The sequence below is a fragment of the Chiloscyllium punctatum genome, chromosome 10, assembly GCF_047496795.1.
Source record: "Chiloscyllium punctatum isolate Juve2018m chromosome 10, sChiPun1.3, whole genome shotgun sequence".
Lineage (NCBI taxonomy): Eukaryota > Metazoa > Chordata > Chondrichthyes > Orectolobiformes > Hemiscylliidae > Chiloscyllium > Chiloscyllium punctatum.
The window spans coordinates 56,055,192-56,074,767 of NC_092748.1; the positions used below are offsets into that span (position 1 = coordinate 56,055,192).

General features: G+C 38.4%; 1 protein-coding gene across 1 annotated transcript in view; it reads left to right on the forward strand.

Annotated features, from left to right (window-relative positions):
* Positions 1 to 19,576, forward strand: part of ola1 (Obg-like ATPase 1) — a 216,548-nt gene that overhangs the window by 177,760 nt on the left and 19,212 nt on the right. Inside the window, exons 8-9 of the mRNA XM_072579197.1 lie at positions 12,650 to 12,790; positions 17,472 to 17,568. Of these exons, the coding sequence (XP_072435298.1) occupies positions 12,650 to 12,790; positions 17,472 to 17,568 (238 nt within the window). The remainder of the gene's footprint in view (positions 1 to 12,649; positions 12,791 to 17,471; positions 17,569 to 19,576) is intronic.

Below are 19,576 nucleotides of genomic sequence, written 5' to 3' on the forward strand. Positions count from 1 at the left end.
ATTGCTCAAACTACAGTTAAAATACAGACAATATAGAAAGAAAAGAATTGGCTTAGCTGTAACTATTGAAATGCTTAGGAAAATAATATATTAACTACTACTAATTAACCATTCCAATATAATAACATCCTCTAAACACACTTGGCAAATTCAATAAAAAAGATGGTCTCACATGCAATTCTAGCAGCAGGAAGAGAGCCCCAGCTTTAAGCTAGAAGAATAAAAGCTTCCACATCTAGCTTCAAGACCTCAGCAACTGAAGAAAGCTAAAACAAAAAATCTGCGTTCTGTGGAAGTTTTACCCCACCCATGCAGGCTGCTTCTATTGTTCCAACTGTTTTTTAAAAAGCCTCATAAGCTGTTTACTTTATTGCCTTGAGCAAACTGCTCAGTACCTCTCTCTCTCAACTTTCCTTCATTAAGTGAAAAGGACAAAATACACCTCTTAAAGCCGTCGTATCATCACATAACATAATGGTGATGAATTCAAGACCAGAAAAGAGTCTTCCTTGCTGTGTTTTCATTTTGTCATTTGGTTGTATTGGAATCTCCTCCCGTGAGTTGGAATTCTAGTCTTTGGGGATGCTTCTAGTATGTGAAAATGCACCTTTATGGGAGAGGCCTTCAAAGGGTCCTTCAGTAGACCTGGATGAGACCTAAAATGTCTTTTAGTAAAGGATTGGGTTGGTCTGAAAAATGCTTCTGTATGAAACACAAGACTGTGGGTACCAAAATTGTAGCAGTATTGGTAAAAAGTTGGTTAGACTGGAAGTTGAGGCTGACTCATGCCTCAGCGTATAAATTGGTTTCTGGACATTTGTCTTGCTGTCAAGTGACATAGACAGACATTTATTATTCACTGCCACCTAGTGGAACAATAGCAGAGTTGCTTGCTGATTGAAAATTCAGTTCCAGTGCTAGGTTTGGAGCTAATGTTACATTCCTTTCCAAATATTATCAATTCTCATTTATTCTGTTATCTACAAGTGCAATGAGCAAGTGATCCTTTTAAGATCCACTTTTCCCATTGGCATGGACTTTCAGTTATATTGCAGAGTCTTGCCTCTCTCTGCTACCATCTCGTTTCTTGCATTAATTTTCCCTCTTTCCTGCCTGCTTGCATTTACATGAGATGCACAGGCACCGAATCAGCCCATTTGCACCAATGTTCAGAATTACTGGCAACTCCTCAGATATTGAAGCAGTCCCTTTACATTCCACCTGGACAATATCTAAATTTGTACTGATGTGTGGCACTAAGTTTACTTGCACTTAAGTGCCAGGAGAGAATCTGAGAATTTCCACTTGACAATCAAAGGCATACCATCACTAAATCTGCCACAATTAACATACCATTCATCAAATACTGAACCAGACCAGCCATATAAATACATTGGCTACAAGATCAGATCAGGCCAGGAATTTTGTGGTAAGTTCTTGACTCAGTACCATCTACAAAATACAGGTCAGTAGTGTGATAGAAAACTTTCCATTCGTTGAGATGAGTGCAGTTCTAACAATATTCTTGAGGCATGACATCATCCAGGACATCATCCACCCCATCCACCATTCATTCCTTCAGTAGTGATTCGCAGAGCCTACATTGTGTACTATCTACAAGATACAATGTAGCAGTTCACCAAGATGCATTTAGAACCTAGGACCTTTAAAACCTATAGGGACAGGGAAAGCAAATGCAGGGTGCACCATCACCTGCAAGTTCCCCTTACACCATCCTGACTCAGAATTATGTTGCTTTGCTTTCTCTTCACTTCTGGCTGAATCAAAATCCTGACAATCCCTTCCTATGGTGTACTACCCACCATGGAATTCAACAGTTTAAGAAACCTGTGCATCATTACCTTTTCAAGGGCAATTAGGGATGGCCAATAAATGTCCACACCTTGTAAATAAGTAAGTTTATGCTGTACTGTTTTTCTTCCTTTCAAATTTCTTCCTCTAAATTATCATCATAACTCCTTTATTTCTTTCTTGCTCTTAGCATCTGTTTAACAGTTGGAACTTCCACTCATTCTTTCCTCTAAACTATCATTGTAATCCTCTATATCCTTCTCTCTCCTATGTTTGTCATGTTCCATTCAAATGTATCAATACTATTTACTTCAACTCTTATCTATCAGAACCATTTACACTTACCCACCGCTCTTTTTGGGTAAAGAAGTTTCTTCTGAATTCCATATTAGAATTATTGGTGACTATTTTGTATTGATAGCATCTGGGTGCATCTTTCCCATGAGTGGAAGTATTCTGTGCATGTTCCATCAAAACCTTTCAAATAATTGAAGACATCTAATAGGTCATTTGTTCAAACTCAGCCTGTTGATACTTTCTTTTTGTCTCATCCTCATAATTCTTGTTTTTGTCCTTTTCTGTGCCTCTTTTTTTTTAATGTGGTATGAAGACCATTATGGAATGCAGTACTAAATATCGTTTCAAATCAGTACTTGGGGCCCAGCTGCTCATATTATGCATCAATGATTTGGATATTGAGATAAAGTGTAATATTTCTGAATTTGTGGAAGTTAAAAAGCTAAGTGGAAATGTATGTTTTGAGGATGATGTACAGCAGCTTCAGAGGGTGGCATGGTGGCATAGTGGTTAGCACTGCTGTCTCTGTGCCAGAGACCCGGGTTCAATTCCCGCCTCAGGCAACTGTCTGTGTGGAGTTTGCACATTCTCCCCGTGTCTGCGAGGGTTTCCTCCGGGTGCTCTGGTTTCCTCCTACAGTCCAAAGCTGTGCAAGTTAAGCCATGCTAAATTGCCAGTAGTGTTAGGTGAAAGGGTAAATGTAGGGGAATGGGTCTGGATGGGTTGCTCTTCGGAGGGTCGTGGTGGACTTGTTGGGCCAAAGGGCCTGTGTCCACATTGTAAGTAGTCTAATCTAGTATTGGCCAGGTGCAGTGGGTGGGCAAGAACATGACAAATAAAATGTGTGGGAAAATGAGAAGTTATCTGCGTTGGAAGAAGGAACAGATATATCGAGTGTTCCTTTAAATTTAAAAGGTTGGAAAGACTGTAGATGTACAAAAGACATCTAGGTGCCCTTGTTGATTAATCACTGAAGGATAAGATGCAGTTGCTGCAAGTTACTAGGAAGTCTAATGGAATGACGGCTTTTGTTGCAAGAGGATTTCAGTACAGGAGTGGTGAAATGTTGCTTCAATTGTAAAGATGCTTGGTTGGACCACACATAGAGGAATGTAACCTCCCGAAAGATTACTATTGCCATAGAGAGAGTGCAATGAAGGTTCTTCAGATTCGATCTCAGAATGATGGGACTGTCCTCTGAAGAAAGGTTGGACAAACTGGGCCTGTAGTTTTGAGGAATGAGGTGATCTCCGTTAAATTCACAAAATGTCTAAATAAATAGACACAATAAATGCAGGTAAGACATTTCCTCTAGTTGTAGTGCCCAGAACCAAAGGGCACAATTTAAAAATAAGGTGAGGACTACTTAGGATCGAGACGAGGAGTATCTTTTACTCAGGTGGTTGTAGGTGTTTGGAATTCTCTATCACAAAGGCCTGTGGAAGCTCAGTCTTTTGAGTATGCTTAAGGTAGAAATTGATAGATTGATACATTAGGAAAGAAAAATATTGCTCGAGTCCTAGGAACCCTGTGTGTCGGAGGAATTTACATGATTGGCTGAGGAAAAGAAGGGAGATATCAAGGGCTAAAGACAAAGACTTGGATGAGTATAGAAAATACATGGGAGGAAACTAGGAGAGTGTAGAGGGCGCATAAATATACATTTCTGGGTAAAATAAAGGAAAATTGGAAGGTACTTTGAGTAGATTTGGGGAAAGAGGTAACCAGGGAAAGAACAGGGATGATTAGGGACCAAAATGGGAATCTGTGTGTGGAAGCAGAAGATGTAGGTGATGTTTTGAATGAGCGCTCGCATTTGTATTCGCTAGTGCAAAAGTAGGTGTGGAAATTAGGGAAGGAGACTGTGATAAACTTGAATAAATTGGCTTTGGGAGGAAGGTATTATTAACTGTTTTAGTGGGTGAAAATTCCCCAGATTTGTATGTTATCTAGAAGATGATGCTGATGCGCTGGTCAGAAAGATGCTTGGAGTTTAACCCTGAGAAGTGAGGGGTGATATGTTTTGGGAAGACTAACAAGAAAAGAGGTATGTAATGAATGGTAGGACATTAGGATGTACAGAGTATCAGAGTGACCTTGATATGCATGTGCAGAGATCTCTGAAGGCAACAGGCAGGTTATTGCATAGTTCAGGCATATGGGATATCTGCATTTATTAATTGAAGCACTAAGTACAAGAGCAAGAAGGTTGTGATGGAGCTATATGAAATGATAGTTAGGTCACAGCAAGAAAATTGTGTAGTTCTGACCATTGCATGAAAAGGAAGCACATGATTGCACTTGAGAAGGTGTAGAGAAGATGCTTCAGGATGTTGCCCGGGCTGGAACATTTCAGCTATAAAGAGAGGCTAAGGTTAATTGCCTTGGAGCAGAGAAGGCTGAGAGTGTACAAAATCATGAGTGGTATAGATGGTTTAGATATGAAGAAGCTTTCCCCCTTGATGAAATGTTATTACTGAGGGCTTAGATTTAGGTAAGGGGCACAGGTTTAGAGGGGATTTAAAGGATCCAGTGCATCATGGACATGTGGAACTTATTGCCTGAAAGGATGATAGAACTGGGAATCATCACAACATTCAAGTCGCATTTGGATGTACACTTTGAAATATCATGCACACAATACTTTGAGCTAAGTGCTGCGAAATGGAATTGAAGTAGATAAATATTTGATAACCAGTGTTAACATGATGTAGAAAAATGCCTTTTTCTGTGCATCATTCTCTGACTGTATGATGTACATGAATGGTAAACCTAGTTCCATGTGCAGAATTCTCTTTGCATCCAAAACTATGTGGTAGAAGATGATGTAAGTGACAGCAAGCACTGACGACAGACTGGAGTGTTCCCTCCCAGTTGGGGAACACTTCAGCAGTCCAGGACATTCGACCTCGGACCTTCGGGTGACCATCCTCCAAGACGGACTTCAGGATAGGCATCAGTGAAAAGTGGCCGAGCAGAGGCTGATAGCTAAGTTCCATACCCATAGGGAGGGCCTTAGGTTCATGTCACACTACAGGTGACCACCATTACACTATACACCAGTTTTAGTCCAACAGGTTTAATTGGAAGTGCACAAGCTTTCAGAGCGACACTCCTTCACCAGGTGATCACCTGATGAAGGAGCGTCGCTCCGAAAGTTAGTGTGCTTCCAATTAAATCAGTTGGACTATAACCTGGTGTTGTGAATTTTAACTTTGTACACCCCAGTCCAATACCGGCATCTCCAAATCATGACTACTATGTACACACACACAGATGCTCCTACACACAGACACTCATACACACCCTTACAGACAGACAGGTGCACACTCTCACAGGCATCCTCTCAGAGACTTAGACAGCTCTACACTCATGCACACACATATACGCTCTCTCTCACAGACACTCACAACCCCCCACCCCAGACACACACACACACACTCACCTGCACACCCTCACAGACTTAAGACACTCTACACTCACTACACACACATATACACTCAACCCCCAACCCAGACAGACACACATACACACCCACATGCGCACACATATTCTGTGGGGTGAATTTATACTTAACAGAGTTACATTGTATTTTGGTGAAAAACTGCACAAATTCATGTAAAACTCTGTATCTCACTTTTTAGATTAGAATCAATCTAAACATCATAGCACAGACAGAACACGGGGGCTAACACTTTCAATATATCGTCTAGCTAGCACCAATTGTTACAGTTAACCTGAGAATGCAGCTTTTTAAAAAAAAAGGTTTTGTGATTTACACATGAAAGAAGCGAAACTATCATGGTATTCGAACAGATGAAAGACTCACCAGAGTGTCAAGGTATTTTTCGATGTATAATTTCAGTTACATCACACGGTAAATTTTTGCTATAAATTCTGTGCCTTACAATTGTGTCCTCCACAACCATCTGATGAAGGAGCGTCACTCCGAAAGCTTGTGTGCTTCCAATTAAACCTGTTGGACTATAACCTGGTGTTGTGATTTTTAACTTTGCACACTCCAGCCCAACACTGGCATCTCCAAGTCATGACTGACAACCAGTGTATACTTGCACAGCGTTCTTGGATAATGTGCTTTGTTCCTAATACACATGATAATCTGACTGGAGAGCTCTGATAATTCTGTTGACCATTTGAAGTCAACAAAGAAATCCTGCAGGAGGTATTCAACAGAAGATTGGAAAGCAAATCAAAGGGTTTGCAGAGCTTCTTTCACACTTAATTATATCAGTTACCATGTAGATTTTATATATATAAATTTGCAAGATATAAATAGAAAGCAGGAGTCAACAGCTTCGCTTCACTTGGAGGGTGCCACTGATGATGTTACCTAGCCAGGTAATGAAACATCTGAATATCAAACCTACAGCTCAGCGAGCAAACCTACACCCTATATATAAATTTAAAAACCCTTTGCCAAGTCACTCATCACATTGCAGGAATCCAACAAGATAGGCATCAGTTTATTCTGTGGTAGTTTATGCTTGTTAAATATAGTTAATCCAAGAAAGACTTTACAGAAAATAAAGACTATCATACAAAATGGTTAGCGAAAACTCCACCCTTGTGTTGGCACTGTGTGTTGACTCAGTTATTCAGGTTTGGAGAAAGGAAACAAGTCCTCAGGGCTTAATTCAACTTTATTTGAACCAACATCCCATTATCAAACCTCAGCTTATACAAAGAACATAAAAACATAGGAGTAAGCCATTTGGCTATGAAGCCTGCCTGTTAGTCAGTAATATCATGGCCGATTTGCCCCAGGCTTTAACTCCTCCTTTACGCTAGCTTCTCATAGCCTGAACTTCCTGAGATTTCAAAAATGTATATTACCACCTCTTTAAATACTTTCATTGATTTAGCCTCCACAACTCTGGGATAGAATATTCCAGCCATTCACTACACTCTGCAAGAAATACTTTTTACATATGTCAGTTTTAAATGAGTATTCCCTTATTCGGTAACTATGATCCACTGTTAAGAGTTCCATTACAAGTGAAAACATTCTTTTAACGTCTAACCGGTCAAGCCCCTTCAGAATCTTATGTCTTAGTAAGATCACCGCTCATTCTTCTAAACTCTAATGCTTAAACATCTAATTTGTTTAGCCATTCTTGATGAGTCTACCTCGTCATCAAAAGAATCAGTCTGAATCCAATGCCAATATATCCTTCCTTAAATTCAGGGACCAAAATTCTACACAGTACTCCGGGTGCAGTCTCACCAGTACCCTGTAGTGACAAATTTAATTTTAAGTTTCACCCCCTAACACTATATGTTAGAAGTCAGACGACACCAGGTTATGATCCAACAGGTTTATTTGAAATAGCAAGCTTTTGAACGCTGTTTCTTTGTCAGGTGAAGGAGCAGTTCTCTGAAAACTTGGGGTTTCAAGTAAAACTGTTGGACTATAACCTCGTGTCTTGTGACTTCTAGCCTTGTTCACCCTAGTCCATCACCGGCACCTCCACATTATCCCTAACAATAAAGGCCAAAATTGAATTTGCCTTAATTATGTGCTATACCTGCATGCTAACTTTTGTGTTTAATGCATAAGAAGACCCAGAATGTTCTGTTCATTTTTGATTTTTTTTTCCCTCCACATCTCGCTTTCCTACATTAAACTCCATTTTCCAGGTTTGTGCTCAGCCGTTCAACTTATCTATACCTTGCAGGTTCTTTATATCCTCATAACAGAATACAGTCCCACCTATTTTTCTATCATGAGCAAATGTGTAGATTTTATACTCTACCTTCCTCGAAATCGATAATATAGACAGTAAATAATTGAGGCCCTAGGACTGATCTTTGTGGCATTCCACTAGATTCATCTTTACGACCTGAAAAAGAGCTTTTAATCCTGACTCTTGTCTTCCATGTATTAAACAATTTTAATTTATACTAATACATTACCCCCAATACGGCGAGCTCCTATCTTGTGCAAAGCTTTTTGTATGGCGCCTTTATTGAATGCCATCCAGAAATCCAAATACATGACATTTACAAATTTCAGCTTTATCAATTCTGCATATTATATCCTCAAAGAGTTCTCACAAATTTGATAAATTTGCTTTTCACAAGCCACGTTGACTCTGTTTGAGTTAATTTCTTCTAAATGTGCTGCTATTTCTTAATAATCAACTCGAGCAGTTTTATAACAACAGATTTTAGGCTAATTGGCCCATGGCTTACTGTTTTCTATATCCCTTCCTTCTTGAGCAGGTGTATGTCATTTCTCCAATCAGCTAGAACCCTGTAGTATATTATGATCAATGCCTCCACTGTCTCTGTAGTATATTATGATCAATGCCTCCACTGTCTCTATAGCCATTTCCTTTAAATTTGGTGGATGCAGGTCATCAGGTGTTGGTGACGTATCTACCTTTCATTCCATTCATTTATCAGATATTTTTGTCCCTTAAGATAGATACAATTATATGATCTTTCCTCCATTAGCGCCTTGCTTATCTGTTATATTTGGAATTTAGTGTCCTCCACTGTGAAGACCAATAAAAAATATTGTTATAAGTTATTTGACATTTCCCTGTACAGTTATTATTTTCCCAGTTGCATTCTCTGAGTCCCACATTTACTTTAGCTACTCTCTTTTTATATACTCGGAGAAGTTCTTGCTGTTTGTTTTTATATTTATTGCTTTTTTTTTACTTTCATGATGACTTCTTTCCCCCCTCTTAGCTTATTCATTCATCTGCTGGTTTCTAAAATGGAAAGCAATTTGATGGCCTACCATTAGTATTTGCTTCTTCACAATTATTAGTTTTTGATCAGATACTCTCCTTCAAGCCTTAGATAACCAAGTGATTCATCCTTTATTTTGCCTGGAATAAATTCTTGTGAACATTATGAACTATCTGCTTCAATGTCTGCCACTGCTCATCACTAACTATCCACTTGGTCTCATTCCCAGCCTGCTTTGGACAACTTTTTATTCATACGTCTGTAATTGCCCTTATTTAAGTTGAGGACACTGCTTTAAGACCTAGTTTCTGTCCCTCAAACTAAATTTAAAGTTCCATCACATTTGATTGCCACCCTCTAGAGGATCATTAATCTTATCTCATTACACATTACTAGATCTAAAGCAGCTGATCTAAAATAGGTAGGTTGAGTATCATACTGCTCCAAGAAGTAATCCCTGGCTGCATTCTACAATTCTTCTTCCACGTTATTCTTGTCCATCTGATTTGACCAGTCAATATACAGATTAAACCCATGCATAACAATTGTAGTACCCTTCTTACGTGTCTCCATTATTTCTCAATTTATACCTTGCCCTGTAGGGAGACAGCTCTTTGTGGTCCTATTGATGATTTCCACCCATGACTTCTTGCCCCCGATTACTTAGTTCCATTTTTGTGGCACCTATATTACTACTCACTACTGTACTGAAACCTTCCTTTATTAATACTACTACCCACCTCCTTTTCCTTTATTACCGATTTTTCCACAGCGTCAAATATCCTTGAATGTTGAATTCCCAGTGTTGGTCTCCCTAAATCCATGTCTTTGCAATAGTATCAACTCATTCATTTTATTTGTGTCAGCAAGTCCTCTACCTACTTAAAAATGCAGTGTGCATTCAGATAGAGAGCCTTTAGCCTTGACTTCTATTATTTCTGATTTCTGCTACACTACTGTGTGTATTCTCTGCCCCTTCTTGTCACACATTGATTATTGTTCATATTTTCTCAACCCTGCACCCATACCCTTCCTTTTCTTTTTGATCATTTTTATTTTGATTATCTTCAATTGAACTGTCCTGTCAACTAATCAGTTTGAGGCCTAGTTATACAATTCACCAGCACATCAGGCCCAGTATGATTCAAATGAAGCCCATCCAAACAGAACTGATCTGTCTTTTCCCCAGTTCTGGCGTCAATGCCCCATGAATTGGAGTCCATTTCTCCACAACAGTATCTGAGTGATGCAATGACCTTTGCTCTTTTCTACCAATTTGCACATGATCTGGTAATAATTCAGAAGTTATTATATTTTTGGTTCTGTGCTTTAAATGAACCCCAAGCTGCTTGTAATCCCACGTCAGAACCTCTTCCCTATTCCACCTTGTTATGTAGCACACAAGTGGATCCTTCTCCTCCCAATCCAAGTTGCCCTACAGCCCAGCAAGATATCCTGAACATTGGCATCAAGTTGACAATATCATTACCTTTTGAGACATTTTGTCTTTGCTGCAGAGAGCTATATCCATTGCTCCAACTATGCTATCCTCTGATACTGCTAAATTTTACCTCCCCCAACTTGAATGGACCTCTGGACCACTGTGCTGTGGTCAGTTCACTCATCTTCCCTGCAGTCTGTCTGTCTCATCCATACCAGGAGCAAGAACCTCATACCTATTTTACTGAGACTTCTCTGAAACTAAATACTGGATATCTATACCTGTCTCATGAAACAGTGTCCAGGTTTCTTTTCCCCTCTCTAATGTGTCACAGTGTCTGTTGCTGTCACACTAGCTCATCAACTCCATTCCAAAGTTCCTCAAACAGCCAGCAGTTACTGCAGATGAGAACACTGTGTTATCATACTGGCATCTACCAGCTCTGAACTGCGACAGGAGCTACTATTTCTGTTCTCCCCTGCACATTACAAACTTGTGCTGTTTCAGAAGCTGCTCAAGTAGGACATAGTTCTGAGAACTAAAGGGATCAAAGGTGGAGAAAACGGGAACAGGGTACTGAATTGAATGATCACCTGTGATTATGTTGAATAACAGAGCAGTCCTAAAGGGCTGAATGGCCTATTCCTACTCCTATTTTTCCTGTTATCTATGCTAAGTGCTAAATTGTTCTGAGCGAGAAAACAAAGAATCTGACTTCAAAATTTAAAAATTGGTATTTTCGTGGTACAGATGACTTTGGTGAGGTTGTGGGAACTTGACATTCAAAGCAGTAGTCTTGAAAAATTTTGAGCATGTGGACATTTTCAATAAGCTTGACTGGAATTTCTCAGCAGAAAAGCTGTTCATTGATGCAAAAAGAAATAATATCCTCTTAGTTTGAAAGTAGTTATATACTTATGAAGCAGACTGGCTGGTTAATGATAACAGTTAATTTCAAACAATTTTGCATTTGCCATAATTAAAGACCTACAGATCATTTAGCTTTCTGCCCTTTAGAAAGTAGTAATGTTATTTTTGCTGTGCTATGAATACAATTTCATGAAACTTATCTGACAGTTGATAATCAGTAAAATTGAACTCTGCACTTGTGATTTATGAGGATTTTAGTAGTTTATTCCTTCCTCATGCATCATGGTGTATTTCTCAATTACATCACAAGCACAATGCTTTGCTTGGTTGCCAAATCTTTCAAAGGACCTCAGCAAGCAGTTCACCACCAGCTTTTGCTTCCAGCAAATCATAGTGCTACTCTTCAATCCTTTGTTGACTTCAATCCTCTCATTTCTACCTCCATGATCAAAATACCTGTCATGTGGCTTGTAATGTTACATGTTTTAATTCACTAGTGGAAAGCATGGTTGAAATAAATCGACAGCCATAGGTTGAAAAGAAGCTCTCAGTTCAGTGTATGTTGAGCCAATCACAAATATGCTTGCAAACCAAGGTTGATTCATTAAGAACCTCCAAAAATGGAGGACACCTCTTAGACTGTGTGTATTGCTCGCAAATAATTTGAAACTCAACAATGGTGACACAAAGTCAGAAATTTCAAAGGGTATTGATACGATGGAAAAACCAATCAATCCACTGAAGATACCATTTAACAACTCATGAGTCTAGCTCACACGCAAAAAGATGTTTAGCTGTTTTTACTGCAGTCATGCAGTGGTTGGGAGCTGCATTATCTATTATCTCCATGCTGTAAATTGGTTTCAGGTCAAGATATCAAAGCTGTCTGCTCGAAAGACAGAACTCCTAACTGGGTAATGATTTAAATTCTGCAACTATACAAGTTGATTCACTGCATTTTATTTGCATTCTGATTGCTGGCTGCCTACACATTTGATCAAAGAACTTAGCATTGTTGCCAACTGATTCCCTCTTGATTAGCTTTGCTGTACCCTCCGTTGCCCTTGCTGTTTAATGTCCTCTTGCCCTGTATCTATGTAGCTAACATCAACCTATATATGTGTGTGCATTGACCCTAACAAGCTGGCAGATTTGCAAACAGAATGCCGGGTACTGTGTTGGCAAGACAAATGGCATTGAATAATTTATTTGTGTTGTTGTGTATCCTTTCCAATTTAAATCCAGATTTTAAAAAATATTAGTAATGGTTCCATATAAAGAACATAATGTGTAACTGCAACTTGAGATTAAGTAAAAGCTAACTGCAACTTCAGTAGTATTTCAGATTATTAGCATAACATTAGTTGACAACTAATGGAAGGCACATACAGAAAAACAACATCTTAAAAACCACACATTGCTAATGAATATGAATGTTGTATTGGATAATGAATATGATACAATGATGCATGCAGCTCATGATAATGTTTTTGTGCCTTTTGTGTACAGGTTGGTAAAAATTAAAGAATGGGTAGACAAGCATGACCCAAGAGCAATGGTCATACCTTTCAGTGGAGTACTTGAACTAAAGTTACAGGAGATGGGTGAAGAAGAAATGAAGAAATACCTGGAAGAAAACAAAACACAAAGGTTAATAGATATACTTTTTCTGAAAACTTCTGTTTTTAAACCATGAGTGACAGAACTTGTTTTTAAACTAAGTACTTGTGAAAACAAACATTATTTGCATCCATCTGTGCTATGTAAGGCAGCAGCCGATGAATATTGTAACATTCAATGCACAGTCTTCCAGTGGTTGCTACACTTGATTTCACTTTGGAACAGTGGGGCTCTTTTGGAATGTGTTAAGAGGGTATACTTACAGTAATCGTTTGGACAGTTTGTCAGAGAAGGTGGCTCCATGTTGCTATAATACTGCAGGTGGCTGAACGTGAAGCCCAATGGGATTCAGTCTTGGAAAAAAAGTTGGAATGCTGAGAAGTGAATGTTTCTGGTCCTGAGGAGCAATTGGTACCTGAGTGGGAGAGAGTAAAACTCTTAAGTACTATTTGTTTAGTGTAACTGAGGAAAGAAAATGAGGCTTAGAGAAACTCGGGGGCAGCAGCAAGTCAACGAAGTCTAGTGAAAAGCTGAAGTTGTGCTAGTAATTGAGTGTTTGTCAGCAGTCTTGCAAATTCTGAGGATTGTTAACTTAAGACAAAATATTGAGCTATCAGTACGTAGTTCATGGCAGAATGACCTGGAAGGACTGTCAGAGGTAAATCTTCAAATGTGAAGAATTGGGATCCTTCGTAAAGGAGGCAAAGCTTTAAGATTGGTGACCCATAGCATCAGTAATATCTGGGAGTGGATAACAGAAAAATTTGGGGGATCTGTCTCAACTGCATCTAATATTTAGGGTGCTGCATGGTGTATTATAAATATGTTCACCCATATTTATCTCATATATTAAATCTGAATATTAAAGTATAACTTCCATGTGTATATTTGTGTTTGTAGCAAGTTGTTTCACTTTTCTAATGATGTAAAGTTTATTTTGTTCAAAATTGTGAAATCTTAGTTTTATTTACTTTGCATGTACCTGGAATTTCTAGTGTTGCCTACTTTAAACAAAACAAGCTATTGTTGCTAAATTTGGTGGTCTTGCCTGGAATGAGAACAGACTTTACAGAAGTATTGGGCTATTTGTTTTCTTGGTGCTTGTTAGAGGAGTACACAGTTGAACTTGTTTGTTTGGTCTGGAAACTTTGTATTTAAAGCAAAGGTATACGTAATTTGTTATAGACATTCCTAACCAATCTCTGTTCAGAGCTGTTATTCTGGAACAGGTGAGACTTCATTCCAGGCCTCCTGGTCCAGAGGCAGAGATAATGCTATTTGTATTGCTGAATTAGTTCGCTTTTTTTTAAAAAGTGATTTTCTTTTAAGTTCATAGAGTTCAGATGAATTGGATGTGGTTCTAAGCCATTTATGCTCTTGTTTATGGGCTCGCTCCTTGTTAATAAGTTGTTGTTGACTCATTCCCCTCCTAAGCTGATCCATTTTCTGCTCTTAAGTGTTTAGGCATTCAGAAATAAGTGATAAGTTGTATTCAGTAGGTTTTCAATGATGGGGTCAAATTGTTTGGTATTCCCTTGTTTGGTCATTCCACCTTCATACATCTTTTCTTCCCACTTCCTCAACGCATATAATCCTACTTTTCTAAGAAGCCGTACAGAAGGTATTTCTTAAATTATGAAATATTGAACTGAAAACCGAAGTCAACTTTCATCACGAGAAGCTTCTACATGTTGTTTGCGTCTTCACTATTTTAAAATGAAATATTTCTTGCAACAATGATATTTGGTGAATTCAGAGCAGCAGAAGTCTGCTACACCTCAAAAAGTAGTAATGTGCCTCATCAAATTGTGATGATAATGGTGTAGACTTGTAATTGAGTTTGATTTATTGTTGTCACGTGTACCAAGTACAGTGAAATATGTAGGTTTGCATGCTATACGGGCAAATCATACCGTACAAAATGCATCAGGGTAGCTGAACAGAGTGCTGAACACAATGTTATACCTGCAGAGAGAGTGTGATCAGAATTAACATTTTGAGAGTTCTGTTCAAAAATCTGATAACAGCAGGGAAGAATCTGTTTGAACATGTATTCAAACTTCTATATCTTCTGCCTGATAGAAGAAGGTGGAAGAGAGTTTAACCAGAGTGGAAGTGAACTTTGATTATTTTGGTTGCTTTCCTAAGGCAGTGGGAAGCATAGATGGAGCCAGTAGATTGAAGGCTGGTTTGTGTGATGAACTGGGTCAAGTAGTTCCTTGTGTTGGGAAGAGCAGTTGCGATACCACACTGTGATGCATCCATAAAAATTGGTAAGAGTCCTTGTCAACAAGCTGAATTTCCTTAGCCTCCTGAAGAAGTAGAGACGTTGTGCTTTCTTGACTGTCACATTGATATGGGTGGATCAAGATAGATTGTTGGTGATCATCACTCCCAGGAACTTGACAGTCTCAACTATCTCCACCTTAGCCATTTTTGCAGAAAGAGGCGTACCCTCCACTCCACTTCCTGAACTCAATGACCACTCCTTTGTTTTGCATGCTGCTAAGCACTAAATCTCTTTCGTGTATTCTGTGGCATTGTAGGTCGGATCTCAAACAACAATAGTGATGTCGTCAGCAAGCTTGTAAATGGAGTTGGGGTGGTATGTGGCCATACAGTTGTGAGGGGATAACAAGCATAGTAGGGGGCTGAGTATATAGCCTTGCAGGGCACTGGTGCGAAGGAGGTGTTGTCGCCTATTCTTACTGATTGTGGCCTATGGGTCAGGTAGCCGAGGATCCAGTTACAGAGGGGAAGCTGAGACTTGGGTCTCAGAGTTTAGAGATGAGTTTGTTTGGAATTTAGGTGTTGAAGGCAGTGCTGCAGTCAATAAGTAGAAGACTGACGTAGGTATCCTTGTTACCCAGATGTTCCAGAGATGAGTGTAGGCTTGGGGGGATGTTGTCTACTGTGGATCTGTTGCTCCAGTTAGCAAGTTGCAAAGAATCGAGACAATTTTGTAGGCTGGAATTGATGTGAGCCATCTCTAACCTCTCGAAGGACCTCATAATTATGAAGGTCAGAGCCACTAGGTGATAGTCATTGAAGCACAAGGCGTGATTTTTCTTTTTCTAACGAAGGCAGTGTTGAAGTGTGCATTTCTGTTGGTATAACCCATATGATATATAGTTGTACTATGCATTGCTCAAGCTCATATTAATTTTATTAAATCTTATTTGTGTTGGTACCCGATTCAGTTCTTATTTAGAAATATTGTGTAAGCCTGCAATTATATTTGTTATCACCAAGTGATTGGTAGTTGATGATCAGGTTAGAGATTCGCAAGGTTTGTGAATGTTAGAGATGTTGGGTGGTTCAAATCAGATCATGGGTAGAATCCTAACAGTGTGGAAATAGGCACTTTGGCATAACAAGTCCACACTGACCCTCCAAAGAGTAGCCCACTTACCCAACCTATTGTCCCACATTAACCCTGGCTAATGCACCTCACCTACACACCCCTGAAGACTATGGGCAATTTAGCATGGTCAATTCACCTAAGCTGCACATCTTTGGAATGGGAGGAAACTGGAGCACCCGGAGGAAACCCACGTAGAGTGTGCAAATTCCACACATTCGCCCAAGGTTGGAATCGAACCCATGTCCCTGGTGCTGCGAGGCAGCAGTGCTAACCACTGAGCCACCATGCCATGCCCTACCATAACATACCACCCAGGTTACAATATAAAAAAAAATTTTGCAAGGGTATGTGCTGTGACATGGAAGAGGGTCTTTAGAGAATCAAACATTAAAACAAAAACTGATGGAGGTACTCAAGCCAAATGAATTCTTCAGAACTCTTTAGAGTATGTCACAAAACTGGTCCTTTTTCTCAAAGTTACTATGTCTTTGATTTTTTTTCAGAGATTGTAAAACAGCTCAAGCTCCAAAACAGCTGAGTTGGTGCAGAGATGGGAGGTTTATTGGGCCCTTTTTGTTTATCCCGAAACAGATGATACCTCAGTCAAAAGGCTTTCATGTTTTAGAAGTAACTTGTGTAATGAAAGGGGAGTAGCCAGTCCTTCCAGATGAAGTTTTTTTTGGTTCAGTTCAGCAGTTTTGTGTATGTAAAGAAAGGCTGGGTACTCTCTCTCATCTGCCCTTCTGATTTCGAACTGAGAGTTGCCTGTGCATGTCTTACTGTTTGTGCTAAGGGATGTATGTGTTTTCGGAACAGCATTAAGTTGGGTTTGGAAAGGATAATTTATCGGGTTTTCTATTTTCTGTTCTTTGTGTTTCATTTTGTAACTTTGTAAATAAATTTTGTTTGTTTAAAATTTGGCAGTCAACCCAGCTAATTTACACCTGGAATATCTACTATACATCTAGCTAAACAAATAGCAAAGTTATAGTTTGGGCTACCTGCTTAGAGGTTTTGAAGGGTCTGGCCTAGTCCATAACAAGTATCATGTGTGTTCATGGTATAACTTCAAATGCACACTGCTTGAAGAATTTCAGTGTGCATGTTTTCTGACAATATATGAATTTATGGTTACTATACCCATGCCTTGATAATAGACAATGAAACATTTGGAAAATACAATTTGGCATTTGATAGCTTTATGAAAGACAATATTTGTGTTATATGAAATTAGTATTTAGGAATACACATTTACACAATGCCAAAATGTTAAATAGCTTTAAACTATTTGCAATGAAATAACTTTGATATACTTTGAAAGAAACACTAGTATGCTTGTGATTTCAGTGCGTTGCCCAAGATCATCAAGACTGGATTCTCATCTCTGCTGCTTGAATATTTTTTTACTGCAGGGCCAGATGAAGTGCGAGCATGGACCATAAAGGTATGTTTCACAGTCTGTTGTCAGCTGTACACAGTTCCACACTGTTGAATTCAGATTGATATCATCGACTTTTAAGTTTGTCATGGCAGTGGTTAGCTAGTCATTATAGATGGGGTTTTGTTCGTGTTAACTTTAATTATTTGTGAGCTGTTGAACAGTGAAAGTGGGGTGCATTGATTGAGGCAGGTAGCAATTGATTCTGCCTATTACATAGTATGAATTTCTTCATCCTGCAGAATCTATCTTCCCTCCTCCTGTGGTCAGAGATAAGGCACCTCAGTATTGTGCTTGCTTAATCTGTGTGACTGGGTTTGTCGCCAGTGAAATTGATGTTGCTTTTCATTTGGTATTTGCTAAGTTTGTTTGGGTTGTCCGTGGCCTCTTCTCTTGCTTGAGTAACATGAAGTTTTTAAGCAATGTATTATGTAATCTGTTGTTAGTATGTAAAGTGATTTCTTTTCAGCCATATTCATGAATGTACTTTGAATTTCCAATTTTTAATGCTGATCTCTTGCAGGTTAATGTTTGTAGCACACAGTTGAGCTTTGTGACAATTTAGTTCTGAATGTGAACAGTATACAATACAAAATTGTTCTTCTTTTCTCTATTTGGTTATTGTCTCAATTTATTTGCAAAATTTGAAATATACAGATTAAAATTTAACGAAGACTGGCAATTTGACCTAAGCTGTTTACCTAGGTAGTTGAATTTATATACTTGATTGACTACATTAAATTATTTGAGTATATGGCAGCTGTTAGATTGTTACAAATGTTCTACTTGGAAACTTGCATTGTAATCATGAGTTGCTCTCTGCTTAATGATGCAGCTTGCAAAAATAAAGATTCCAAATTACTTGGCAAGCTGTTCTACTCTCTTTAAATGTGAACATAAAAGCTCAATGACACTTGTTATAAATTGTGATGTTGGGAACTCTATAAAGTGAATTGTGATTCGGACTTCTTCCTGGTTTTATATCTCATGTGATAGTGATTAAAAATTTCTGATCCGTTAGAAGTATTTATTTGTGAATTTTTTTATTTCTGAAATGAAGCCCCAGTTTGTATTAGAAAGAGTCCTTCACAATTATCGTGCACTTCATAATTGTGCTGTGGAAAGAAGGATTGACATCTGTTTAATTGTTATTTATTTCTGAAAAGCTGAAATTTAGTTTTCAGCCCATTAGAGGCTAATGATATGGACAGCAGCCGATGTTAACAGAGCACATTCTTTTCATTAGAAGAAAAACAAAATGCTAAATTTCTTTGGATGTTCCATGCACACACCTTTTAAAGGAAATGGCGTTGAAAGGGAATTAGTTGAAGGGCAAGAACAGGAGAATGCCATTCAGTTCCTTGAGCTATTTCTGTCTGTTTGATTTGCCACAGTTTTACCAAACCGGGAGTGCAAAATTTTTAAAAGCATTAAAGATGACTTTGGTAATTTAATTATATACTGTGATATTAAGTTAGTATTTATCTCTAGTTTAATGTAAAAACTTGTATTTAAATTATATTTTGAGTAACCACATATTTTGTGGTAATAAAATATAATTTTTACATGAAGAAGTTAATTTATTTACCACTACAACTACAGTAATCTTTCACTCTCCCCAGGATGTTTGAAGTGCAATGTAATATTGACTCTGTTGTCCACTTATTGTACATATGCTGATTGAAAAGTCAAGTTAGATGGTGAGAAATGAGTTCCTTTGGAGATGCATGGTAGCATGCAGTGAACAAAGTTTGTTTTTTTTTGTTTGAGACAATTCTGAGTAGGATCATAATGTTAAAGCATATAGCTGTAAGGTGGTAAAAGTACTGTATATTAGTTTTTTCTGAAATCTTGAAGGTCTGATACAATGTAGCTGCTGTTTGGAGCTGTAACTGTGTTTGGTGACTAAATTCTAATTGTAAATAGTAATTTTCTGTTCAACTGAATAATAATAGATAAAAAGCTCCCATATCATATTAAACTAATAACCTTTAATTCTGGCAGATTTGCCTTT